The following is a 27,553-nucleotide window of genomic DNA, read 5'->3' as shown; positions in this document are numbered from 1 at the left end:
TCCTGTCGTGTGTTCGTCTCCTTGCTGCGCAAACTCCGCGGCTGTCGTTGTGTCTGCCTGCTTCCCCATCTCTGATAAGACCGCAAGAAACAGTATTACACCTGCTTATCAGGAATGATTGACGAACTTCGCGTTCATGGTACGTCTTCAAGCCTGATTACAGTAAAGTTGCTTGAATGTTTCAAAAGGGTGCTTAGTATTGTTCAAATGGTTAAGTATAGGAAGGTTGGAAAGTGTCTTGCAATGAGCTTTATGATTTTTAAAACTCTATCTGAACGGTGTTTCTGCTTGGCCTTTACATTGAATTATGGCGATCGAACATTCAATCATCTATATTATTGTGCTGGTATCAGATGAGTAGTTATCCCGAATTTTCTCATTAAAGTTTCATGCTATGCTGGAAGTCATTACGGATGTCGTCATCTGCGCGCAACCTTTGCAGGGCGATTAATTGCAGGGATGGCAACCAATTGGCACACTTGGGTTTGCTTTAGATGCAGTGTGATTGCCACTCAGGGTTTTGCCACGGTGGTAGAAAGCACAGGGGGCTTGCTGAAAAATGTCCTTGATTGTATAACCTACGCGGTGTGGGTTAGTACCAGGTTGATTGATTAGTCGGATGGGTGGTTTTCTGCTTTGAGGGATGACAGCTGAATTTTGACAGCTCATATTTAACAGGCGCCTTGGGGCAAATTAGTGTGTTCATCTTGTTCAATTCTTCAGTAACTGATTTTTTTTAGGTTTTCTCCCGCCAAAGGGATTACTTCCACCGAAAGCGCAGGTATCATAAATAAAAGCTAGAAACAAAAAAAAAAACGAAGAATCCGCATAGCCGAACCAGGCTGTTTTAAACTACGGTGACGTCAGAGGAGGTTTTAGTTTGGTGCATGGAAAACAAAAATCAAGAACTGCACGCGTAAATTTTAATGTAGCTTTTTTTCTGCACTCATGCGAGCACGTCACCAAAGTTGAGAACCCGGAGAATAGTCGCAGCGGTTAGCGGCAACGGCTACAGAAATTGCAAGCAGAGCCCATATACTTTCTAACCCCAAGGTACTATCCGCAAAAGATTTTTCGATATTTCTATGGGAGTTTGGCAAAATCAGTGAGAAACTCTGGTTCCTGGCATCAGCCGGTTCTCCAAGTGTTGTCGCCGTCGAAGCAATGCTTGCCCGGAACGATATTAACTCGTGTGCTTTGTGTTTTTTGCGTTAATCGTGGGCTAGGAAGAAAAAAAATGGCAACCTGTTCTTCAGCCGCATGTAACGAGCTAGAAACCGTGAGCCGCTCGGCAAGGTTTTTTGAACGTGATCTCGCCAATGACTTCCGGTATGCTTTGATGTTTTTGTAGTCAACACTTTCGACCGCGCAAATGTTGACAGACTGCTGCTGCATCTCATCGAGCGTTGCTACAAAAGCACAACCAAGCCACTTTGCAAAGAGTGGCTCACAAAGCTAGTCACTTAAAAAAAAAATGAACTAAGAAGACGTCCTTCAGCGTGGGAACGAGACGACCGGGCTGAACGAAAAGAGAGGGAAACATATACATAGGAGAGGTATTTTGTTCCTCTGCCTTTATTTCATAGCCTTGCAGTTAGAAAACAAGTGCAGTGATAGCAGAATTGTTTTCTGTATCGAATGCTGATTAAAATATGGCGGTATCATATCCGTCGTTTTCTTGATGAGCCTTGTTCTTCTATCGTTCGCGGCCGATTCTGTGGACAAAAAAGGAGGCCCATAAATACACCACGAAAATACAGCCATTCCAGTATTCAAAACTTTAATTCTTAAAATACAGTATGATACCATCATGATAAAGAAATAAAAAATTACTGGTCTGAGGTTTTCATGCAGTGAACTTTGACATCACTTGAGACAGATTTGCCGGAAACTAAAATTTAAGCAGGCGTGTCGCCACCCAAAATGTTCACTAGAAGTGATATGTATTGAATAAATGTCACCAAGCTGTGTATCTAAAATATTAGTGATTGTCACAGCGGCCAGCTAATATTGAAGAAATCGAAATTCTTCCTAAATAATAGCGAAAGATTTTTCAGGAGTAGCGTGGAAGAAATAATCCATGCGGTTTTTCGCGAGCTTACCACTTCTTCAGGACGGGGTATCCGAACGCCTCCAGTCCGTAGTCGTAGTTGAGGCCGTACGGGCTCAGGCCGTACACGTAGGAGGTGCGAACCGGGTGGGCGTCGTACCGGTGGCTGTAGCTGACTCCGGTGGTGCGGTAGCCGAACGGGGTGGCCACGTTGTGCACGACGGGATTCACCTGCTCCACGTGGTGGACAGCGGTGACTGCGGCGGCAGCGACGGGGGCGGTGTGCACTGTCGTGACAGCGGGCACGGTGGGGTAGTCGGCCACAGGGAGACCATGCGTGGGAACGTATGCGGCGAGGGCGTTGCTCAGAAGAGCGACCAAGAGGCACAGAACCTAGAAAGAATGAATTCAAAATATTGAGCTGGAAAGAAAATTCCGCAAACGTTGGCTTGCGTGGGAATCGAACGGAGGACCTTTGGATTGCGAGATCGGTGCGCCACCCGTAGGCCCCAAAGGCCGAGCGGTTCAAGCTTAATAAAGGTGGACCTTGTGAATTCGTTGTGCTCTTTAACTTAGGGAAGTGTCTCAGAGACCTGTACTGATGCCTACATCAGTATTATGAGCATGCTAATTAGGTATGAGGAAACTGAGAACGAATGTGAACTGAGTCTGATAAAGGTTTGTTGTTTTTGTTCTAAAGGCGAAGCTTAAGCGTCCGCATCTTTTTGTTCTGTTAAGACAAGTGGAGGTTCTGTACACAACAGTAGTCACCTGCTAGAAACTTTACTGCAAGATACCAGGAACGCGCATTTCGGCCGCGGCGGTTGATTTTTTTTGGAGGAGAAAATAAAGAGCCTCGCGTGGTCGAAATTTCCAAGCCCTCCACTACGGCGTCCCTCGCAGCCTGAGTCGCTTTGGGACGTTAAACCTCATAAACCAAATCAAACCAGCATTTCTTTAAAAAAGTCGGCGTGCAATAAACCTTACTTTTACCTTGCCAGTAATTTTAGTGGCTACCTTCGCTTGCTTGAACTGTATAAACTGTGGAGTTGGGATAAAAATATATAAAAAAAATTCCTCTATTGAAGCGCATTGTTTTCTGAAGCAAAGTTGTTCGTAGAACCTAAGTGACAGCCTCTGAATGCATGTACACGAATCGCTACGCTGCGTGAACTGAGAGAAACATATCAAGCAGATACTTACAGCAATCATGGTTGAGTCGATCTCTCAGAACCCTGAAGTGCTTGAAGAAATTGTACTTTTGCAGGGACACGCAGCCGTCTTATATACTCGAAGTGGGGAACGGAAGATACCTACAGTGCTTGATTTCACCATTTCCGGTTAAATGTTGTCACGTGATCTGTATGCAAAAGAGGTTGGGATACCTGCATCGATTTTGAATATTTGCTTATTAAGGCAACGTTAGCGCCAAAGTTGTTCGTCTTTTTTTTTTGTGCAGGAAACGGCGCTCAATTTCAGCACTATTTGATGGTCATTGCGACAGTATTGTGTGGTGCTGCTTTCTCTGCCGACAGCAGTTTTTAGCTCTTCCTTGCACCGGCGCAGACAAAAACGCAAAACGTCGTCGCACGTATTTCGCTAAACACATGCAAACCAGTAATCAGCAAAGGCACGCTGAGTGCCGTCGAGCGCCCTTTGGCACCTTGCTTTTTTCACTAATTTCATTGCTCCCGAGGCAGCGTCGCGTGTCTTGTTGCATCTGTTTGTTTCTGGTGGCCAGTATCTACCGTCTCGGCAGTGGTCGCCGCTTCCAGCTTTTCCGTGTATCTCCGCGCCATCATCTTCATGTACGGCCGGTATTAGTGGCTGCAAACTTTCACCACGCGTGCGTTAACTGCGGCTCTGTTAGGACATCTGCGTCGGTATTTATTTTAGTCGTGCGCTGACCAGTGTGCGATTATTTTTATAGCAGGCAACCAGAAAGGCCGAGGTCGCTTTTCTTTTCACTAAAGAAGCCTGCCACAACCCGAGATTTCTTTCTAAGAGAATCCACAAAAATGACGAGGAGGTTAGATTCCTCTTTGAGACCACGCCAGGCGGATGTTTTTTAAAGTATAGATGTTTTCTTTCGTCAACAGGCTGTGAAGTTCAAGATAGTTCGGTCTGAGGAAGGGAAGGAAGGGAAAACTTTATTTACACTAATGGTTTTTCCTGCGGTTTGGGGGCATCTTCAGAGACGTCTTGGTTCTACCCCCAGGAGCCTTCTCTGTCGAAGTCGTCCGCCTCTAATCAGTGGTCGGTTGCCCTCAGTCCAGGGTTCCGCTGGCCACTGCCGCCCGTTGAGCTCGCTGTACCAGACCTTGTTGGTCTTCGCAGCGGTCGCTGGACAGCAGAGTCTCCCACTGCTCCGCACTCGGGTTTTGTATTTTGGGGACCACGTCTATGTTTTGGCAGGCCCATGTGATGTGGTATAGTGCAGGTTTTTCGTCGCACCAGGGACATTTGTTCGTGTATATCGTAGGGTGCATTTTGTTTAGTATATGTAGGTTTGGGAAAGAGCCTGTTTGTAATTGTCTCCAAGTGACAGCTTCCTCTCTGCTGAGAGATTTGTGCGGTGTGGGATATCGCATTCTTCTGCCTCTATAGTTTTGTAGTATGGCCGAGTATTCCCTGGGTGCTGGTGCGAGTTCCGCGGTCTCGTCGGAAGCTCGGAAAGTAATGTATCCTCGAGCTATCCTGTCGGCCTCTCGGTTCCCTGCCACCCCCGTGTGCCCCGGTACCCACACAATTTTGTGTTGGATCTTGTCGTTTTGTTCTTCCCGGTTTTTAATTCTGTCGCTAGCTGCGAGGAGTATACGGAGCGCGTGACGACCTATCCTGCCATTCATGTAATATCGGCAGGCTGTTTGAGAGTCCGTAAGTATTGTTAGTGACCGCCCGGTTCTATAGCCCTCCGCCACCGCTAAAGCAACGGCTACTTCCTCGGACTCTGCAGCTGTGCAGCCTCGGAGAGACGCGCTGGTCATTTCGCGTAAAGACGAATCGACCACCGCCGCTACAGCGATTTTGGTATCTCCTCCTCTCCAAGACGCGTCTGTATACACGGTCGTGGCTTGAGGAGCGTATGTTTTCTCGATGAATTCGGCCCTCGCTTCTCTTCTGCCTCGATGGAGGTTGGGATCCATGTTTTTTGGTATTGGCGCTACCTTAAGGGTCTTGCGAAGCTCGTCGGGGATCGTTGCCGTCCTCGACATTTCTCGCATCTGCTCGCGGTATCCGAGCCTCTGCAGGAGCGGTCTTCCTGTCGTTGTTTGCAACAGCCTGAGTTTTTGCGACTCAAGCTGCGCCTCTCGTAGCTCCTCAAAGATGTTGTGTAATCCCAGGGCCATGAGTTTTTCTGTAGACGTGTTGCGTGGTAGTCGGAGCGCTGTCTTATACGCTTTGCGTAGCAGGGCATCCGCTTGTTGTATTTCATTTTTGTTGAGGCACTGGTAGGGTAGGCTGTACGTGATTCGACTAACTACTAGGCTTCTGACTAGTTTTAGTGTGTCTTCTTCACGCATGCCATGTCGCCTGTTGGTGATGCGGGTGATCATGCGTGCGACTTGTAGCGTTGTTGCTTTCAGTAGGGTGAAAGTGTGCGTACTGCGCTGGTTAGATTGAACCCACATGCCCAAAATTCTTATTGTTGTCTTTTCGGGTATGGGCGTCCCTTCTATGTAGACGTTGAGTTTTAGGTCCTCGTTGGTTGGGACGGTCCGGTTTTGCTTGCCTCTCCAGACTCTCAGCAGTTCCGATTTCTCGGTCGAGCATGAGAGTCCTCTTTCTGCGAGGTATTGCTCTACACAAGAGGCCGCTTGCTGTAGCCTTTCTTCCTTCTCTCCGAGACAGCCCGTGTTTGTCCAGACTGTTATATCGTCAGCATACATTGCATGCCTGATGCCTTCGATGTTCTCTAGTTTTCGAGCTAGGCCTATCATAGCTATGTTGAAGGAAACAATTTGACATGCCTTAGCATAGTGGCATAGCTTATTTTCTCTTCGGTGATCAAATTTTGCCGCTAAAACGGACAGTAAATGTGTGCAGTGATCATGTGAATAAAGTGATTGTCAAAACTTTTGGAGCGACGTACGTGAGTTGCAGATAAATACCTCACGTGTAATATAACTCATACCATAATAGTTACTGTAGTGTGCGGGATGGTCACACTAATATGGCCCCTACATTGAAGCTTTTTTTGGAGAAATTATTATTTAACACCGACTACATTGTACAGGACATTTTTCAGGGTACAAAGGGGCACTGACTCCGTTGGTATCGCCGGTATACATCGTGCTTTAAAACGCGTGCGTTCAAGTCCTGACCACCGAATATTTTAACCTCGTGGGCTCAAGAATGTGGTCCTGTAAAATCTAAGAGTTTTCAGTATTACTCAGAAAGAATGTTGGCGCCACATTGCATGCCAGTTTCCTAAAGTTCACTTCATCGCCGCTGACATACAGGGAATACGAGGTTTCTTACTTCGCTTGACTAGTGCTGGGCCTTAATCGTGGATCCTACCTTTGATATGCAGCTGTATGGCGATGCGTGTGCACGCAGATAAAATAATTTCAATAGTCGGTTTCTCAATTCCTCAATAAATTAAACAGAACTGTTGGACCGGGATTAAAACCTTCCCAGCTTTTCTTCGAGGCTTGCCGCGAGAAAAGTCGTATCTGAACTTTAATTCGATGCCAAACAACAGCGAAGCTAAATAAAGAACCTCATTTTCCCCGCATTCTTACACTTCGTGCGGAATGAAGTTCCGGGCCGCCCGAATTTTAAGGCGGAAGCCTTTAATGTCTCATCGTTGTAAGCAGCAGTTGTCGACAGAAATGTCACGCTTTTCAATTGGTCGAAACGGTCGTGACGTCACACAGTGCGCGAATTTCAAACGGGGCCAATTGTACTTCGGCTAGTAACCATGCAACCAATTGAAGGGATTGTACAGTGATGCTCCAAGAAAGTTTGACTGAGTTTAGTTAATTGCTTACTCAACCAATTAGTCGAATTAACCTTTCTAGTCAGACCACATAAATAAATAAAACCGAGTAAGAAATTGGCCGAACTTGGGAATCGAACCCCGGTCTCCGGAGTGCGAGTCAAGCACGCTACCACTGCGCCATGCCAGCTCGATGGTTTGGAATGAACAAAGGTGCGTCTAGTGAATACAGTGTCTTCGTTCACTCCCATCTTCCTCCCTTCCCGTTACGGCGAGGTTTAGGTGTCCACCGAGATATGAGAGACAGATACATTTCATTTCCTCAAAAACCAATTTACCAACGAGTAAGGCGTATTTGTCCGCGTTTCAGATTGGTACAAATTGTCGTGACGTCACCGCGCGCTAATTTTGACGGGTGTCCACCGAAATATGTGAGACATTTACTGCGCAACTTACTTGCCTCAAATACAATTTTCGACTAGTGTCTAGTGAGATATGTGAGACAGTTAATGCGTAATTTCCTTTCCTCAAATACAATTTTCATTTTCTTCATTACGGCCCCTCTTTCTTCTTTCACTCACACTTCCTTCCTTCCTGTACGGTGCGGCTCAGGCGTCCACCGAGATGAGAGAATTACAGTCCCATTTCCTTTCCTCAAAAAGCGTTGCGTTCAAAGGGCAACGCATCGCGCCTAACGGGCGGCGTTCCTTGGACTCCGTGGCAGCGCTACAACACGCTGTCGCGTTCCACTCCTAAAGGCCAAGCTTGAGCGTCATTAATTGGCAGTTAATTAATGCACCAACAAAATGTGCAGTGAACAATCGCGTAGAAGAATGCAACTCTCAGGCTTTCGCCTTTCACCACTTTAGCCGCTAAAGTTCCTCGTAATTTTCATGGAGTAATGATGAGAAACTCGATGGTTACAAAGTTACTTTGGTTACTTTTTTGTTTATCGCTCATAGTTAGGCCTGCTGATCTTCAATTCTTGCCAGTTTTTTTTCTAGCCAAAATTTTGTTCGGACAACTTTATGATGTTCTGTTTAATTTATTATATATATTGGTTTGCTCTGTTGTTTATCTGCTCAATTATTTCTGTAGTTCATCTGCGTAGTTTTCAGCCTGTTTATCGAGAAGAAGCCGGCGCCGTTATCGGGGAGCAACCCTTTCTTTCACATCGATGTAAATAAAGGAAATTGCACTCTTTCTGTCAGCGTGCGATTCTTCACATTCAGCTTGGTGAAAGTAATAGATGATATCAAATGACATTGGACAAAATGCGCTGGAAAGCAAGACGCAGATGATGCATTCAAAAATCAGGACGCGTTCGGAATTGGGCGAACAGGTTCATGATTCTAATGCCGTTCAAGACGGCACCTAAAAAAGAATACAAAACCCTTTCATTTTTTTTTTACTTTACTGGTGATGTGTTCGTGTGTTCGTTATTATTTTCACTCGCTGCCTGCTTTTCGTTCACGTTAAATGGGCACTGATTGCCACACGCGCCAAATATTTAAATTGGGAAGAAAACCGCCACCTCGCTCTTGTTCGCTCGTGCACTTTGTTCTGCTGGCTTGAAAGGAAATAAGCGTTCTTTGCGCTTTATACTTGTGTACGTCCATAATTGCAGTTAAAGCCAAATGAATCATGCATGTTTAAGCCGCATTGTCGCAAGTATCCCGATTGGTCAACCACTATGAAGCGATAACTTAAAAGTAAGTGTGGATGCAATTATGATGGTTACCTTTTTCTTTTTTAGGCAACTCGAGCTTGGTAGCTGGGTAGCTACATCGAAGCCCTTGGTGGGAACAGTTCTTGACGGCGAACCAGTGCAAGCTCACGTCTTTTCTCAGCTTATTCTACATAGAAATTAGTGCAAAAAAAAATGGCTGAGGCTTAACTTGGTTAAGCCTGGAGAATGCGAAGCATCATCGTGTCGCGTAATTTGGAGGCGCACAACCACAGCGACGGCGCGAGGTGGGCCCCCGTTTCTCCACTGTCGTGACGTCATCAAGTCACGTGGTGTGGCATCATCGTGCACGTAATTTGGAGGCGCACAACCACAGCGACGGCGCGAGGTGGGCCCCCGTTTCTCCACTGTCGTGACGTCATCGTGTCACGTGGTGTGACGTCATGTATCACGTGATTTGGAGGCGCATAACCACGGTGAAGGGCTGAAGTGGTAGCTAAAGTAGTATGCTTCGCATAAAAGAAGTTGCTGGCCTCTTCGGTAAGAGGACCGTTACTGCGTGGAGGGTATTATGTGTTGTTTTTTGTGGATTAGATGCTGGCGGCCGTTCCACAAGAGAAGTGATCGTGTGAACAGACGACTATTCTTTTGTTCTGTTTCCCGCAATTGGCTGGAGCACTTGGAAATCGTGGAAATGATTTCAATTTCACTCTATGTAATGTTCTGCTTGCAGAAACTGCTGGCACCATGTTACTATTTGCCGATCAGAAAATTGTGATTGTATTTCTTGACACCTCTTACTGTATGCCTTTGGACTGTCGCGCCCTTGCGGATACCCAAAACATCGAAATGGAAAACGCTCGTCTTACATTGTGTGCGAACAGTTTTGATCGAGAGATGGCGGATTGGCAGGCGCCAAGTGTAGCTTTCACTTCAGTGCATGCAAATGTAGCAAAATGTAATATAATTTCCGTGGTGTATCGGAAGATTTCATTTTTAAACTCTTGCTGCTTTATGAAACTTAGCTGGAAAGGCCTTTCCCCGGCATCCTTGTTTAATAATTTTTAGTCGCTACGCATAGCATGCATAGTACGAAGTGCGTTGTAAGTCAATATACATGCATGTAGTGTAAATATATAGTTCCACGTCATCGAATAAAATATAAGGTGATCGAAATTAAGGTTTGCAGATTTTTTAAAATTAGGCACTAAATGGTACGTGAAATCCACCTCTGAACTTAAGTTTTGAGGCGAAGGGAACACAAAGCGAGATGGTAATTGTCTCAATCAAACACCCAATTAATAAAAATCGTTTGATGATGTTTTATTAACTGCAGCTAGCGGGCTTGTTTATATTAGAAATTAAGAGGCAGTTGTATTCCTAAACAAATCTATTCGTTCGAATTATCTTAGCCTAAGGGTGTTCCGAGATATTCACTTCAAATTTTCAGCTCGATGCTGGTATGTGCTGATGCAAGGTGGTGAGGATAGGGTGAAACTCCTCCCAGCGTGACGTGGCCTTTCATCTGCCAAAGGCGCAGAGCGATCAGTGAAACTGATAATTCTTTTCTTAAGGGAAGACGCGCAAGAAGCAACAGGTGCTTCACAACATGGAGGATTTCGGCTCCGACTGCCACCACCATGCACGTTTAGTTACGCGAAATCAGTGGAAACTACGAGCAGATAACTCAGAAGGCGACCGGAATGCGATCTCTGGAACTTGTACAAGTGGAGTCGTCTAGAAATGCGACAACCTCTACGTTGCAATACAAACACCTGCGCTAGCCATAGTTGTTGAAAATTCATTGATGATACACTTTAGTTAATTAGGAGTCTGACGGGGACAATTATTTTTTCATTTTATTATGTCCTCCTGGTCTCATGACTTACGTTCAGAGGTAGACTTCACGTTCATCTCAGTGCCGAACTTTAAGGAATCTGTAAGCGTAATTTTCATCAACTTGTATATGTTGGCCAGGTTATGTAGGCATCCGAGATGTTTATTTAAGCTTCCACAGCATCTAACGCTTCTCACCAGCGGTGCTCAGACCCAGAAGGACTGAATGAGCTGAGATACCGTTTACTTTGGACTTGGCGCATGCGTGGCACCGTTAGCGCGATATGTCGTCGTAGTATGCCATAAAAGAAACTGCCGCACTAATTTGCTGGCCAATGAGAATTTTATACAGATAGTTGTGGGCCTCTAGGAGAATGTGGATGGATAAAAATGCACTCAGAAGAATGTGAAGTCCGCGGTCTTGAAGCCATGCCGCTTGGGAATGTGTGCAGCCATTGAGAGCGGGGGTAGAGGCTGTGCAGCATTCGCAGTCGCATCTTTACATCAGAGGAGCGTATAATGCCTGGAAGTGATTTTCGCAATAGCACGCGCGCCGCTGTAATCTGAAGAACAAAAAACTTCGGTTTGGCTTTCTGGTTTTTATTTGTCATCTCCATTGAGACGAACGAAGCGCATCATCAAAAACTGCATCGTACTGAAGTACCGTCGTCCGTGATAGGCATTCTCGAAGGCTTGGGCATCGTTGTTTCGTCAGTAGGCCACCGTTCTGCGAAGGTAAGGGCAGATATAAGTACACAAATCGCTATTTACGGTAGTGGTTATCAGGAATAGCAATACTTTTTTGAGGGCGTATAGAGGAAATGGGACGGGTTTGTATGGGGACCCATAATCCGGAGAGAGCTGGGCTAAGTGGTGTCAAGATTTCTTCATGGAGTTATTCGAAGGCACAACGACAAATGATAACCTTGACGTTTCCTCGTAAGTTGGTCAGATGTTTAGGGGAATCCCCCAAGGTGGAGTAGATTTGTAATAAGGGAGTAATTACTCATTGGCATCCACCCGAGCGCAGCCATACGGCTACAAAGGAAAGCTATACAGCTTTCTCAGAAACTTCGTAGTTAAAGAAAAATTCGTCCTGGTCCGGGGCTCGAACCCAGGACCACCGCTACACCGGAGCAGTCGCCCTACCAATTGAGCTAACCAGGACGGCAAGCTTATGGTAGGACGAGAGCGAATTGATCAATAACTCGAAGTGGGAACTGTGTTGGTCAGATGTTTAGGGGAATCCCCCAAGGTGGAGTAGATTTGTAATAAGTTCAGACCATAAAAGAGTGGTTCCTGCACATTTGTAAAACATGGGCTGAAAAAATACAAGCGAAATGCGCGTGGCTTTTTGACTCTTACCACTTCTTCAGGACGGGATATCCGAAGGCGCCCAATCCGTAGCCGTAGTTGAGGCCGTACGGGCTGAGGCCGTACACGTAGCGGACACGCGCAGGATGGGCGTCGACCCGGTGGCTGTAGCTGACGCCAGTAGTGCGGTAGCCGAACGGGGTAGCCACGTTGTGCACGGTGGGCTTCACCGGCACCACTCCGTGGACGGCGGTGGCAACGGGGGTGGCGTGCACCGCTGAGACAGTGTGCACGGTGGGGTAGCCGGCCACCGGAACGCCGTACGTGGGAACGTACACGGCGAGGGCGTTGCCCAGAAGAGCAAACAGGCACAGGACCTGAAGGATCGGTGTTGAATGACACCAAATCAGCCGCTTATGAGATATTAATTAGGTATCAGTTAGCAAAAAAATATAAACATGTGAGGTTATGAAGAGGCCGACATTTATTGCAGTTTTATGTGCCATGTTTACTCAGTGTTCAAGATACATTAAATGGACACATATGCGGTTAAGCGCGTTGAAAATCGATAGGAGATGCGGCAAGCAGTGCTATTATTTGCGCAGTGAATAGATTTTTTAAAAGTAGATGTAAATGTAAGTAGTAAGTAAGTCAGTAAGTGAGTAGGTAAGTAAGCAAGCAAGTAATTTAGTAAGCAAGTAAGTTGATTAGCGACATCAACCTGTGTGCGTTTAGATAGGTTACTTAGGGAAGCCGCAAGCGACATGAGTGGGCAGGAAAATATAAAACTGTTTACAGTACTAAGCATGAATGCGTCACAAATTCCCGGGCACATTTAACACCTTTCTTATGCACTTGAGCAATGCATTTCATGTCGGCGAGAATGAAGCATAGTGGTGGTACTCACGGCGATCATGATTGACTTGACTTTTCGAAGCTCGCAGGTGCTTAGAAAAAGGATAGCTGTGCAGTGGTATTGAGGCTCCTTTTATATGCATGGGCAGGAGAGAGGGAAGCTACCTTTTTTTTTTAGTTTTTCGCGGATTTCACTCAGTGGCTATCACTGTACGCCACGTGCTGTGAAAGGGTGGAGCTATTCTGTGTTGTCGCTTGTGTTTAACATCGCCAGAATATGTTTTTACTGCGGTCGTCCACGTTGCTTTTCTATTTTTTTTTAAAGCGGATCGCTTCAAAGCATCGGGTGGCCAACAGGCACCCATGCTTCAACTTTCGCCCGATACCAGCGTGTAGTAGTCCTCTCTCCCTCATTCAGCGTTTTCGCTTCATCAGAGACAGCAATAATATTCAAAGATTTAAAAATACGTAGCAAGCAGGGACTTAAACATCGAAACAGGTCACATGTAAGCACTCTTTCTAGACTGCCAAGTCCTGATCGCCGACGAGGTTATTCATTCCTTCTTTAGCAGAAGAGGGGGTCACTATACTTGTTGCCTTGAACTTTTCGCGCAGATGTTATCTTGCCCTTCTGTGGTCATTGCTGGGAGGAACCTGCGCGTCGGCGTCTATCTTAAACCTATCTCGCTTCTGTGGCTGTCAGGTGCTACCGGGGTCGATGCCGGCATACTTTTTCCGATGCGTGGCACACTGAAGGCGTATTTATAGACATTCGTGAAGTTTTTAAATTTTATTTCGCCCTTGCTATTTTTTCCTTGCGCGCAGCAATACATGAGCAATACATATGCATGTATTGCTCAAGTTGTTTCTTGATATCATGGTATTGAAAGAAGTGCCTCACGAGTCGAACCAAAAAACGTTAGAATGAGTTTTGTGTTTTCTGAAAAGAATGTCTTTTCCTTACAGAAATGCGTGTAAACAAGAAGAAAACCGAAAAGTCTACAATACAAGCAAGAAACGTGAAGTGAAGAGATAGTCGGAATTAACGGAGGTATGAAAGAGTTAAGAATTCTGCACGGCGTAGCGTTCATACTACAGACAAAGCAAGAAAAAACAGTGTTTGTTTTCAATTTTATACTTTATTTTTAACCAAGGGGTCAATTGAGTTGACGAAGGCGTTATCACGGTCTTCTGGCTTCCACATCGGAGGTGCGACTTGCGACGCGGATCTTCATCGGTCACTTGGACGGCCTCTGCGAGTTAAAAAGAGAGAGTTTCTTTCAGACAAATATTGATGGCTGGAACAGTGCATTGGGTATGTAGGGACGCCTATAGGAACTTGATGCAAAATTAGCGAGTAGGATATCCGCAGTTGCTAAATGTTTCATTATGAAATGCTATTTTAGTACGAAAATTTCCTGATAGTGTCAACATTTATGAGCATAAAGTAGTGAATGGTTTTCTATGCGTTCCCTGTAATCTTAACCACTGTACATAAAGGAGTGCCCTACTTCGTAGAGCCGTCATTTTTCTTCCACCGTAGCCGATGGATGCTACGGACCCATCCAAAAGTGGCAAAGAGTTTGATTTTGCCTCACTGCTTGGTTGGCGTGTTATAAGCTTCCTGGTTGTTAATATCATTTTCACAGCTGAAACCACGGTGGAGTTCAATGAATTGCATTAGCTTGTCACTTGCGCCAATTTTGAAGCTATACTTTAAGGACGAAAAAGTCATCACGCCTTCGAGCTAAGCACGAAAAAGCTAATTCTGCTTGCACTTAACCATAACAAAAGCTAACATGCGGTGGACATGAAACAGCATATACAAGAAAAAAAAGACAGTGAGAATAAACTTGACAGATTGGCACTGTTCCTGCAGAATAGACACCTTTTGCTAATGCAACTTGCAAGTTGCACCGTCACGTTTATAGACTAGCTCGCGCGGGCGCCGCAGCCACTGTTAACATATCGGCCTGCCGGCGCATTGAGGTCGTCGCGCCTTGCCAGCAGCTGATTTCATTCACTAAAGCCACGGTTAAGAGCAGCACAATCGTGGCACGCGACTGCGCTAGTCACGTGATTTTTTTTTTTGTATTTCGTGGGCTTTTTTTGGAGCTCGGAAAAAGAAACACTTGAGGTTTTCCTTATCGCAAATAAATGAAATGGGGGTTTCTGAACGTGCTCTCCAACTTTGCTATTCACATTTCTTGTCCAAAGTCAATATTTACGCATTTAGAAAAATTATCTTAATAGCTAGTTAATTAAATGCAAAACAAAAAAATTGCCTATGATGCGCTAGCCGGTTGGTAGATGCATGAAAGTGGTTTCCCTGGCCTACCTCAAATATGTTATTTTTTAACCCTTAGATAAAGTTAGCATGGACACCCTGTATATTGCAAACTAATAACGACAAAAGTGGCTTGCATTTCTATGCTGTTTTATTTCGGCCAACTACTCTGAATATCTTTGACTTGGATTATATGCAGGAAGTGTAATTGAATAATTCATGAGTTTGGAGCTGTGGAGGCTAAATATTTACTCTTCACTTATTTTAAATCGTAATTGAGAATTTGCACTAGATACCTTGCGCTTGATCGTGCAATGATGCGTGATGTCTTGGGCGGTTGCTTTATTTATATTTTTCTTAATGAGAGGCGTGATGTGATTGCGCGTAGATACAATATTCAGGTGAAATGTGAACGTATCTGTTTTTTTTTTTCGTTCCTAAATTGATTATTGCGGTGGTTCAGTGGTGAGGCATTCGGCTGCCAAGCCCGGGGGCACGGGATGAAATCCTGGGTGCGGCATTCGGTGGAGGCGAAACCCGATGCACACACGTGCGATGACAAGGCACGTTAAAGGTCCCTAGGCAGTCGAAACAGCCCGGAGCGCTCCACTACGGTTCTGCTTCTTCTTTTCTTCCTTTCTTTCACTTCTTCCTCTCTACCCTAACGGCGCGTTGGAGGTGTCCATTGAGATGCGAGGAAGTTAGTGTGTCTTTGTTTTTTTTTTCGAGGTACAATTCAAACTTCATTGCAATGTTCTTTGTGCGAAGCCTTCTCTTGCATGCGGAGGTTATGCATGCCCCGGAAATTCTTCATGAGTCACGTAAACGTTTCCTTTTACCTTGGCGCCCTGTGTACTGCCTGTACCGGGCACTCTATGCTGTTAGTGGTACGCATGTTTCCCAGAGGGTGCATGAGAAAGGAAACAATAGCGCTTACAAAGACAAACAAAACCTTGAGGGTCTTCTTTTTCCTGTGCGTATAACTGCTCATTTCGGTATTGCATTCTTTGTGTTGCCTTTTCCGTAGCTAAATTAGCGGATTTTTTTTCTGTGCACTATGCTGCTTGTTCTGATTTCCGTTCGTTGTTCGCTGCTTATGGTTAGTCATTGTGTCCTAATCCTTTCATTCTAGTCAGAAAAACACGAAGTTACGGGGCTGAGCTTTCCTGCATTTCTACTTTTTGACTTATCCCTACCTTTTAGTTGCAAACTTTAATTCACATTTAGCTACTCCCCTAACCGTTACCTATCGTTATGTGGTGTTGTGTTGTTTCCTTGTACTCTGCGCCTATCCCTGCCTTTTTGCATGTGTTACTTCTGCTCCGGCAGTTTTGTATAGATGCATCGTATCCTGCCTTCGTATTTGCTTCCGCTGTCACGTTCTTAAAACATATCTCCTTATGTTTCTAATTTTGTATGAAATATTCTTCCTGCCTCATTGTTTGCAATGATGTCTGCCATACTGTTTCGTGATTTTCGATTTTGTGCAAACGCAAAGGAAGAATACGACCTATAAAACCCAATTCTCGACCCCGGACTACGCTGTAAAAAGCTACACGATTTCACAACCTGCCCCACCCATAAGAGTTCGACACTTCGGCGAGCTCAGATTTTACTCTACTTTGCGCTGTATAAAATTCTGTTGTATTCTACTGTAATGTTTTCCAGGTGGGTTAGAGCTGCTGAAATATTGTCCTGAGCTTGCGAGCCGGCCGCATGAAGCACATTGAGGTGAGAATTGGTTTCACAAGTCATGATGAAGATGTGCATAACGTTCCGCTTAAATGCCCACCCCAAGATGCTGTCAGGTGGCGACTGGTGTCTGATTTGATAGCGTTTGGCAAAAGATAATAAAGCCTTAGAGAAACGATATGAGGTCAGGATGAATGCATGTCTTTAGAATGCGCCCTTTAATTTCACTGAAATTGCTTCTGGGGTCGTCCACATTATTGGCCACTTCTAAATACACATCCCTTTCACACCCTGCAGTATAATAACGCCTATTAAGGTGGCAGCTTGGGCTTGTTGGTAACACATGTCAACAAAAATAGCGCAGGAACAGAACAAGGACAAGCAAGGACACACATGAGCGCTCGTGTGTGTCCTTGCTTGTCCTTGTTCTGTTCCTGTGCTATTTTTGTTGACAAGTATAATAACCCTGAAATAAGTTGTGCTTCCTCCATGTCTGAGGCAAGCAGACTTCGTCGCATAATGGTGCTACATCATCACCATCTGAGGAGGTAGATAAGTGGGTAGGATGTGAAGTATTGCAGATTACACTCTATGTGGAGTATTGCAGATTTGGGACTGGCCGTGACGCAGATGACGTGGTCGTGTGAATATATTAATCCATTCTGTGTCTCGCAATTCAGTGGCGAATTTTCCGATCGGGGGAATAATTTTCACCTTCATTGTGTTGTAGAACCTGCTTTTACAGACTTCTAGCACCATCTTATAATTTGCCGAACTGGATGTCGTGGTTGTATTTTTTGACGCAACTCCTGAGCTAGAATGTTTTGTGCCTCAAATTCCGTTGTGACTACGGCAGTCATTGTGTATCGGCTGAAGGCAGTCAGAACGTCTACATGAAAAGTAGAAGCATTCAACAACGCACGAACAGTTTAATTGAAAAACATTTGGTGGCTCACGGACACGAGAATCTGGCATCGCCAAAAAATTTCTCGCTATTGGTCGAAACGGTGTGACGTCATCAGAGGTGGTAAAATATGTAATCTTAACCAGTACTATAGTACTTTCAACTGCACCAACTACACAGGAATAGAGCAAATTAGATTAGAATGAGACGACAGTTACATTAAAATAGGAATTTGGGAAGAATAAAATTGGACTAGAGTCTGAATAGACTTTGAATAGAAGTGTAATCTTTTCGCTTTACTTGCTCGTAAGTTATTTAAGTGCCCCCGGTAGTTTTATTCGAGTGATGGCAGATTGGCAAGTCCCAAAAGTTGTTTCCATTTACGTGATTAAAAATTGCAAAATAAACTATAATTTATGCTCTGTCCCACAAGTTACCATTTTTTGCTCTTGCTGCTTTATGCAACGTCGCTTGGAAAGGCCTTTCCTTCGCATTCTTTACTGCATAAAATGTTTTATTAAGAATACTTATCGCTGGGCATAGCATACTTCGTACGACGTATGGTGTTGATCATCATACGTGCTTTCATTCCATATAATGAAATATAGTAAATTGTTGGTCTATTATGTACACTGCGGAGTAACTTGTTTAAATTTCTACGGCCTCCAACAACCGACGCTCAGACCCAAAAGCAGAGAATAAGCTGATAAACCGCTTGCTTAACCCTAAGCACAGACGCGACACTGTTACCGCGATATCGCCTCGCAGTATGCTAGAAGTGAAGCCTGCTGCATTCTTTTGCTCGCCCATGACTGTATTCTACAGCTAGTTCTGGACCATTGCGGCCATTTCACTTTTAATTTGTGCACTCATAAAACGCACGAGGATAGACTATACTGTGACCATGACTGCGCTGTGACTTCGGTTTTCTCATTTTTTTAATGTTTATTTCGCAGACTTCACGCTGTGCTTTGGCTGTTTGCATGTGACTGCAACTTTTACTGCGATATGCCTTTTGTTTCCGCTTCTTTTGAGTTTTTTTGTTTTGCTGTTGTGTTCTTCTCTTTAAATTATTTTCTTGTTTAGAATATTTACTTTTTTGTTCATCTATCTTGAACTGGCGTTAAGCCTGACGGAGCTTTGTCGTTCGGGCACCCTCTGTCTTTGTTTTGTCTTTTTTTACCGTTTCTGAGAGGTCCAATAAAGGGTTAAAAGGGTGTTCTGCTTTCGCAGTCGCATCTTAACCGCAGTGGAAGGCAGAGTATCTACGAGTGATTTTCAATATAACACGCGCAGAGTGCGGTAAAGTCAAAAACAAGAAACTGCACTTTTGCTTTCCGATATTTATTTATCGTCTCCGGGGGGATGAAACAAGCTCATCATCAACAACAGCATCGTCTGGAAGTATCGTCGTCCGTGCTAACCAATCTGGAAGGCTTGATCGTCGTTTTTCTGTCAGGGGGCCGTCATTCTGCAAAGAAAGGGCAGAGATAAATGAACAAATCGCTGGATTTAGTTGCAGTTATCAGAAATAGCAGCAGTTTCTGAAAGCACCTAGGTGAAGTGGAGGAATGTGTGTGCAGCGTCATCATAGGTCGAGGCCTGGACTGAGTGGTATCGTTATTTTATTACTCAGTAATGCAAACATTAGAGAACAAAAAAAATTTGGAATTTGGTCCTAAAATGTGACCATAACTGCATTTGTGAAAAGGCTTGTTTTCATTTCTGTCATTATGTTAGGACGAGAGCTGACCTTTATGCCACCGAAGCTTCGAAGCAGCGGCCAGTGCTGTTAGGTTTAAACCATCCTTATTTGAAAATATGCTGACAGATTCTGTGGAGTTCCGTGAATAATCACGGTCTAAAAGTGTAGTCGAAGCTTTTTGACTAGTAGTGGTCTCTTAATTAATAAGGCGGAAGCCTTTAATGTCTCATCGTTGTAAGCAGCAGTTGTCGACAGAAAATGTCACGCTTTTCAATTGGTGGAAACGGTCGTGACGTCACAGTGCGCGAATTTCAAACGGGGCCAATTGTACTTTGGCTAGTAACCATGCAACCAATTGAAGGGATCGTATAGTGATGCTCCAAGTAAGTGGGACTGAGCTTAGTTAATTGCTTAATTACCCAATTAGACTAATTAGCTTTACCAGTCAGGCCATATAAATAAATAAAACCGATTAAGAAATTGGTCGTGTTCAGGAATCGAACCCCGGTCTTTGGCGTGAGAGACGAGCATGCTATCCACTCCGTCATGCCAGCTCGATGGTTTCGAATGAACAAAGGCGCGTCTAGTGAATACGGTGTCTTCACTCACTCTCATCCTCCCCCATTCCCTTCCGGCGAGGTTTGGGTGTCCACCGACAAATGAGGGACAGATACATTTCCTTTCCTCAAAAACCAATTTACCGACTAGCGAGGCGTAGAACCGAATGGGCGATGGCGTTCTATGTACTCTTTGGCAGCGTTGCAAGACGCTGTCGCGTTCCACTCTTAGGGGTGAAGCTTAACATCTTAACTACACATCAGTGACCACACTTTAGGTCAAAAAAGTGCCCCCCTGAATTTGTGAGACAGTTACTGCGTAATTTCCTTTCCTCAAAAAGCGTTGGGTTCAAAGGGCAAGGCATCGCGCCGAACGGGTGGTGGCGTTCCGTGGACTCCCTGGCAGCGCTACAACGCGCTGTCGCGTTCCACTCCTAAAGGCGAAGCTTAAGCGTCATTAATTAGCAGTTAATTAGTATTCAGGTATTAATCAGTAATTAACCATTAATTAGTGATTTGTCATCACTTAGTAATTAGTACTCAATTATATGTGACGCTACCAGTGCCACAGAAACAGCGAAGGTGGTGCGGAAAACGCTTCCGCCTCTACCCACTTTAGACAGTCAAAGTGCCCCCTGAATTTTCCACTACTATACTTAGTGCAAGTAAGGGTGCGTGCAAGGCATGCTTTTATAAAGAGATCCAGTACTTAACATCTGTTCACTTTTCGCAGATTATATGAAACATTGCTCTATCGCCGGCACGTTGCAGAAACGCTAAACTAAGCGACAGAACCCAAAAATATACAACTACCTATAAAAACTGAAATGACTTGCAGCAGGCGAAATTTTGAAGATATCAGGTTTTTATTACTCTCAGAAAGTTTCCACATTTATCTTGGCATCAGTGATATAGAATTATATTGTAAAAACTAGGACTACGTTCACTAACCTGGTGCACTAAGCCATTCTGTTTAATATACCGAATTAGAAGAGATAAAGAATGTTACGAGCTATGTCAGAATACAAAAATATACCCCTTTTATCATGGCAGCTTCAGTAAAATACGGTTGTTTCCTGAGCAGACTTTGAAGCGTAGCTAAATCTCAATTGGCACAACACAAGCAAAAGCGTATGGCATTTACTCCGATAAGGAGTACTTGTTGCTATGCGAAACACTCCGCATTGATATAACAGCTGTTAAAACGGTGTACTCGGTGTACACACACCGTTGGTCACTGCCATAGATTTTAGCCCTTCAGGACAACCAGTGCAAGAAAATATCTCTATTAGAGAATTAAAGGTAGCTGTAGGATTCCTATTCCCGGACTGGTTGCCGTAGATTTGTAAAACAAGGGTTTGGATAATTCAGGCTGAATTTCTACGACTTCTTGACTCTTACCACTTTTTCAGGACGGGGTATCCGAAAGCGCCCAATCCGTAGCCGTAGTTGAAGCCGTATGGGCTGAGGCCGTACACGTAGCGGACGCGCACTGGGTGGGCGTCGACCCGGTGGCTGTAGCTCACGCCCGTGGTGCGGTAGCCGAACGGAGTAGCCACGTTGTGCACGGTGGGCTTCACAGGCACCACGTGGTGGACAGCGGTGACTGCGGCGGAGGCGACCGGGGCGGTGTGCACCGTCGAGACAGTGTGCACGGTGGGGTAGCCGGCCACCGGAACACCGTAGGTGGGAACGTACACGGCGAGGGCGTTGCCCAGAAGAGCGAAGAGGCACAGGACCTGCAGGAGTGGCGTTCAATGACGTCTTTAGGTTATCCGATCGGTAGCAATAATCCAGAATCGGCTAGCGAAATGACAGCAGTCGCAAACTTAAGCTGTTACTTATAGAATGAAATTTAATGGTGTTTTATGTGCCAACTGTTTTAAATGACGAAGATGCTTTTACAGTCGGCCCAGAATACTCATAAACCAATGAGGCTCCAAACTAAAGCAGTAGATGGAACGCATGAACAATTAACACAGTGAGAGCAGTTTGAAGATGGGCTAAAGAGTGGTCATATTTTTTTGGTTTAGGGTTTACTGGGGTTTAACATCCCAAAGCGACTCAGGCTGTGAGGGACGCCGTAGTGAAGGGGTTCGGATGTTTCGACCTCCTGGGGCTCTTTAACGTGCACTGATATCGCACAGTACACGGGCCTCTGAAATTTCTCCTCCATCCATATTCTACCGCCACGGCCGGGATCGAAAACGCGTGTTTTGGCTATATTTGGGTAATATTAAAATTACCGACTAGAACTAAAAAGGATACAGTAAAGCAAAGTTATTCAGGTGCACTATAAAAAGTTGTTTAGGTGCCAGTTTATTCACTCACGAAATACTGTAATAAGGGAGCAAATTACGCATTCCCATCCACCCAAGCGTAGCCAACGGCCCCAAAGGAAAGCTGGATGCGCCTTGGTGGATGCCAGTCAGCAATTTGCTCCGTTATTACAAATTTGTTCCACCTTGGGCATTCCCCTACGCATTTTCCCAACTCACGAAATACTGTTGAATATGGCACTCAGACATATGTAACACATATATACCATGGCGGTAAAGGAGTGTTTTCATTAGCACCTTCATGCAAGCCAGCCTGTTCCTAAAAGCTCTGGAATTAAGTGAGCAGCGATATCTACCTGTTGCTTGAGGGATAGGTTTTTTCGGGGACGCGCAAAAGACGCGAGAGGACCGGAAAACATAAAACTGCTGAGAGCACTAAGCATAAAGGCCTCACTTATGCCAGAGGACATTTCATTCCGATATTATGTACATAAGTGTTGCATTTTATATCGAAGAGAAGGAATCACAGTGGTGGTACTTACGGCGATCATGGTTGACTTAGATTTTCGAAGCTCGTAGGTCCTCGAAGAAGCGATGGATGAGCAGCGGTGTTCGGCATCTTTTTATACACACGGACAGGAGAGGCGGAAACTATATTTTTTTCGAGTCAATGTACGCCCTGTGCTGTAAAAGGGCGGAGCTAAGCTGTGTTTACGGTCGTGTTTCACATCTTCAGGGTGTGTCTTTGGTGCGTTCCGCGAAGTGCCCTTTATTTTTTTAATGAGCGCCTTGGAAACCTCTGGTGGCCAATAGGCACTCATGGTTCAACCTTCGCTCCGATATCAGTGCGGAGAAGGCCTCTCTCCCTTATTAAGCTTGTTCGGATTCTTAGGAAAAGGAATAATACACAAAGAGCTAAAAGTATTTAGCAAGTAGCAACTTAAATACCGAAACAGGTAACGTGCATGGAGTCTTTTAAGATAGCAAAGCCCCCACCGAAGGGTTCATTTTTTCGTTCTTTAGCAGGACGCGGGGTCACCCTACATATTGCCTTGAACTTTCCCTGCAGATATTATCTCGCCTTGTCTGGTCATTGCTCGGCGGAACCTGCGCGTCCTCGCCTATCTTAGTGCCATATCTCTCTGCTGTCAGCTTCTTGCCGGGTTGATGTCGACACACTTTCTTCGACGCGTGCTATACTGAAGGCTTTTTTTTTTAGTATTCGTGAGGTTGTTTACTTACCTTTCGCCGATGCTATATCTTATTTTGAGTGCCTGCATGTCGGTAAGCGAAAAATGTGCCTGTTTTTTTCTTTATGCGTCCAAAGAGGTGCGCATTTTCCGTAGAAATTCTCCGAAAATAAACCGAAGGTTCCGTGTGCGGACATGAAAGAGAATATATTCACTTCACGAAGTTTTCCCCGGTCCCTGTAGAGTGAGCGAAGGCGGGAACCTGCTTTTGTCGGCAATGAAATTGCACTGCGGCCACAGGACATGCCTAATCGAAGGCAAGCATTTATATCCTCGAAGTTTATTTTTAACTACAAATGTTTTATTCAACATAAAATAAAATAAATAACAAGGCCCTAAAGGCCCTCTTTGGCAGTTATTTATGAGGGATGGGGAGGAGACCATACAAAATTAGAAGGAAGAATAGTATCAAGAAGGCATGTGTAAAAAGGCTAGTTATGACATTGTAGTTTGAGTTACATACTTGAGAGTGAAATGGTTAGAACGTGCGACGGTCAGAGCATAAAAGTGCCGAACTTTGTATCCCCCTCCGTCCCCTCCCCCGTCTTCAACTTTGTAAATGCCCATGTTTATGCCATGGCACCAGCCACGAGTTGTTGTAAATAGTGATTATAAGAACGAGAGAGCTTGAACCCCTAGACAGAAAGACATCTCAAGTGCACGAGTATTTCTTTCGGCATCCATGGTACAAACAAAAGTATATGGACAAGAATAGCAAACATCAAAAGCGATGCGAAGCCTTAAAAGTGTCCGAAAAGGGACAAAATAAAATGTTTAAAGAAAGGGAGCAGTCACTGAACAAGTTCAGTTAGTTTGAGGTTCTGCACTTGGAGTTATCGTGACGCATACTCATGCAAGGCACTTATGCCACGCTGAGGACAAGAAACATGGTATGCATTTCCAAACTGTATTATGCGCAGACAAAGAATTCCTGCTTGGGTAAGTGTCTCAGTCGTTCCGTACACCTAATAAAATTTAACGTCGGCAAGGCGAACAATTCCTGGCAAATGTAGCTACGGGAAATGGATAATCTAAGCGCAGACATTGTTCTTCTTAGTAAACACCGAAATAACACAGGCAAAAAGAGCAAGGGCCTAGGCTGCAATGCAGTGAAGAGCTAAACCTAGCGATCGATGGCGGCTGAGTGCGTGCTTATGGGTGAAAATGTTTTTAGAGACGCTCCTTTTGAAATTGAATAAGTGTTGGCATTGAGGCTCTCCTGAAACATTGGAAGACACGCCGTGATAACTAAGTGGCTATGGCTTTGAGATTTTTAATGCGCGTAGGATACATATTGCTTTTTTTTCTTGTCGTAAATAAGAGGAACGTACAGTCTTTGCCAAAAGTAACCAGGCTGCCAGTTTATCTTCTCAGTCGTATATTAAAGCTATTATGCCAGCCCTGAAGCTCTAAATCTCTATATGGTGAGAAGAACGCCTGTTATCACCTTCAAATAACTTTTGATCTTTAGCGAAGCCGTGAGGGCTCTGTTATACGAATGAGAAGCAAAAAGTGGAGCCTGGTTACTTTTGACAAAGGCTGTACATCACGTCAGTAGTTTGCAGGGATACGGTGGCCGCAGCTAGCAAACGACAGGGTTGATTGCAGAGACATGGCAGAGGCCTTTGCCCAGCAGTGAGCGTAATCAGGTTGATGATGACGATGACATCACATCAACTATCTTCTAGACCACAAAGTGTACGAAACAAAAGGAAGGATAACACGTCTGAATAATAAAGTAGCCTGTTGTTTTGGTATTGTAATATTGTCGAAGCTGAGAATCCGGAGGAACGTAGTGTGTGTTAGCGGCAGCGGCTTCGCATATCGCAGACTGGATGCCTGCAAAACTTTGTTAAAGATATGTATAGGGAGCGAGTGGAGCGGCCCTTAAGGGGCCGTTCCTTACAAGCGCTAGGTGGGCTGCTCATTAAAGGAGCCCATTGGCTGTAGCTGCTGCTCGGGCGCGCTCGACCAGGGCCTTTTGGCTCGACAAGGCAGAGCAGCTGAGCAGGGCCGCCTCCCAGTCCTCCCGGCTAGGGTTGGGGATAGGGGGAAGGTGCGGGGTTGATTGGCATGCCCACACCATGTGGTAAATGTCCGAAGACTTTTACCTACAGTGCGGGCACTCCCCTGTGCACGCAGAGTCGAGATGTTTGATGACTGCCTGGCACAGCAGTGTTTTAGTGTAAAGGCGAAGGAGTAAGCGCTCCTTCGCCTTCGTGATGTCCTTGCAGGGCTTAAGAAAGATTGCATGGCCGAATTGGTAATATTGGATGATTTCCTTGGAGGTAAAAGCCGGATTGGGGTCGGAGTCTGCATCGGGGGGAGGCGAGGGGATGCCCGGAGAGTGAGTGCGTGGGCAACGGCGTCGGCCGCTTCGTTGCCCTCGAGATCGGTACGCGCGAGAGTCCATAATATTGTGCGGGACGCGGGAGCCCAGAGATAATTGCTATGTTAAAGTATTCGATGTGCCAAATAGGGAATAAAGCCCCTTTAGATGTTCCTGCAGGCCTCTCGCGAGTCGGTAATGACGACCCGCGAATCCTGATCGGCGGCGGCGAGCGCGATTGCCACTTCTTCCGCATGAGTAATGTTTTGTGCTTTGAACGTGAGGCTGTTCACTGCGGTGTTTTGGTGGACGACTGCGGCCGTGTACCAACCCCCGTGGTGTGGGCCGGTGGCGTCCGCGTAAAATACTCCGTGTTTGTTTCCATAGTAGCGTGCCAAGGCTCCCGCCCGCGCGAGGCGCCGGCCACTATGGTCGTCTCGTGTCATGTTGGCTGGAAGAGGGCGTACGCGCAGGGCGTATCCCCAGATTTCGGGAATGCGCACGCGCTCTTCCGTCAGTGTTGGATGGTGGATGTGAAGTCGGGCACGCAGGCGCTGGCCTGACGACGTCTTCGAAAGTCTTGTGTATTGATTCGTCACGTGTGCCTCCCGGAGCTCTGCGAAGGTGTTGACCATCCCCAGACCCAGGAGGCGCTGGATGGACGTGGTGACCGGGAGATCGAGAGCACGCTTTTAAATCTTACGGATAACCGCTTCTTGGGATTTCTCGTCACATTTGCGAAGTTGGAGGTAAGGACTCGAGTACAGGACCCGACTGGTTACGAATGCGTGGGCCAGCCGCAAGGCGTCTTAACATCGTAACCTCCCGCGTTTACTGGAAGCCCGGCAGATCATGTGGCCCACCTGGTCCCTCACCTTGCACAATTTGGCCAGTGTTGTGTCGACACGGCGGTGTATATTGATAAAGAGACCCAGTACTCTGAGGTCAGCGTGTTCTGGGATGGGTCCGCTTGCTAGGGACAGTTCGATTTTTTTCGATTTTGTGTGTGGGAGTCGAATGAGCACAAATTCCGACTTGGCCGAGGAGCATTCAAGGCCGCAGCGGTGGGCGTAAGCTTCCACAATCTCCTCCGCTTGCTGCAGATTGGCTTCAATGTCTCCTACCGATTCGTGCTTAGCCTAGATGGTAATCTCGTCGCCATATAGGGCGTGGTGTATGCCTCCCACGCGTTCCAGATGAGCCGGAAGTTTCATCATTGCCAAATTGAATAGTAGCGGACCGTGCCCTGCGGGGTACCTCTCGTAACTAATTGGTAGAGGCCATGTTCTTCATCTTGTATCCGGATATAAGATTGCCGGGCGAAGTGAAATTGCCCAATGTACTGAAACATGTTGTGTCCACAGGTGGTTTGGGAGAGGTGCGTCGAAATGATGTCGTGTGTTACATTGTCGAAAGCCCCCTTCAAATCTAGGGCGAGTTCTACCTTGTTATTAAGGGGGTATTCGACGGGATTCAGAATGTCCCAGTTTAATTGAAGCAGGACATCCTGCCCGGACCGCTGCGGGCGGAAGTGGAAAGTGGTGTCTGCGAATACATTTTGGTTTTCCAAAAACGCGGACAGTCTGTCTCGCACCGTAGTTTCCATCAGCTTTCCCGCACTATCGCAGACGCCTTCCACGTATTTCATAATCTCAATCTGCTATCCGCAAAGGATTTTGTGGTCTTTGTATCGGAGTTCCTTAAATCGAGCGAGAAACTCCCGTTTCTTGCACCAGCTGCTTCTCCAACACTGTTGCCATCGAAGAAATGCTGTCCTTGAATGCTATTAACTGATATGATACGAATTTTTTGTGTTAGTGGTCGGCTGCAGAGGAAATATTGCAGCGTGTGCTCCTAATGCCGCAT

The 27,553-nt window shown here is 45.6% G+C and overlaps 3 protein-coding genes and 1 pseudogene across 3 annotated transcripts; all 4 read right to left on the bottom strand.

Annotated features, from left to right (window-relative positions):
- Window positions 1–2,098: 2,098 nt before the first annotated feature.
- On the bottom strand, window positions 2,099–3,262 carry LOC149363423 (uncharacterized). Its single transcript, XM_089568537.1, has 2 exons — window positions 3,254–3,262; window positions 2,099–2,443 (listed from the first exon to the last, which is right to left on the bottom strand). The coding sequence occupies exons 1-2, from the start codon at window positions 3,260–3,262 to the stop codon at window positions 2,099–2,101; spliced, it is 354 nt and encodes a 117-aa protein (XP_089424663.1).
- Window positions 3,263–11,876: 8,614 nt separating this feature from the next.
- On the bottom strand, window positions 11,877–12,745 carry LOC149363422 (uncharacterized). The gene is made up of 2 exons (XM_089568536.1): window positions 12,737–12,745; window positions 11,877–12,242 (listed from the first exon to the last, which is right to left on the bottom strand). Exons 1-2 carry the CDS (start codon window positions 12,743–12,745, stop codon window positions 11,877–11,879), a joined length of 375 nt encoding a protein of 124 aa, XP_089424662.1.
- Window positions 12,746–21,226: 8,481 nt separating this feature from the next.
- LOC149363421 (uncharacterized) lies at window positions 21,227–21,583 on the bottom strand (the record flags this gene model as incomplete). Its single annotated transcript, XM_089568535.1, has 1 exon — window positions 21,227–21,583. A coding segment is annotated over one exon (357 nt), but the record flags the coding sequence as incomplete, so codon positions are not given.
- A 3,702-nt stretch (window positions 21,584–25,285) lies between these two features.
- On the bottom strand, window positions 25,286–26,322 carry LOC149363420 (uncharacterized; annotated as a pseudogene).
- Window positions 26,323–27,553: the final 1,231 nt, after the last annotated feature.

The sequence above is a fragment of the Amblyomma mixtum genome, chromosome 2 (assembly GCF_055824585.1).
Source record: "Amblyomma mixtum isolate Tamu chromosome 2, ASM5582458v1, whole genome shotgun sequence".
NCBI lineage: Eukaryota > Metazoa > Arthropoda > Arachnida > Ixodida > Ixodidae > Amblyomma > Amblyomma mixtum.
The sequence above is the reverse complement of the archived record's forward strand: the minus strand, read 5'-3'. Positions and strand labels throughout refer to the sequence as shown.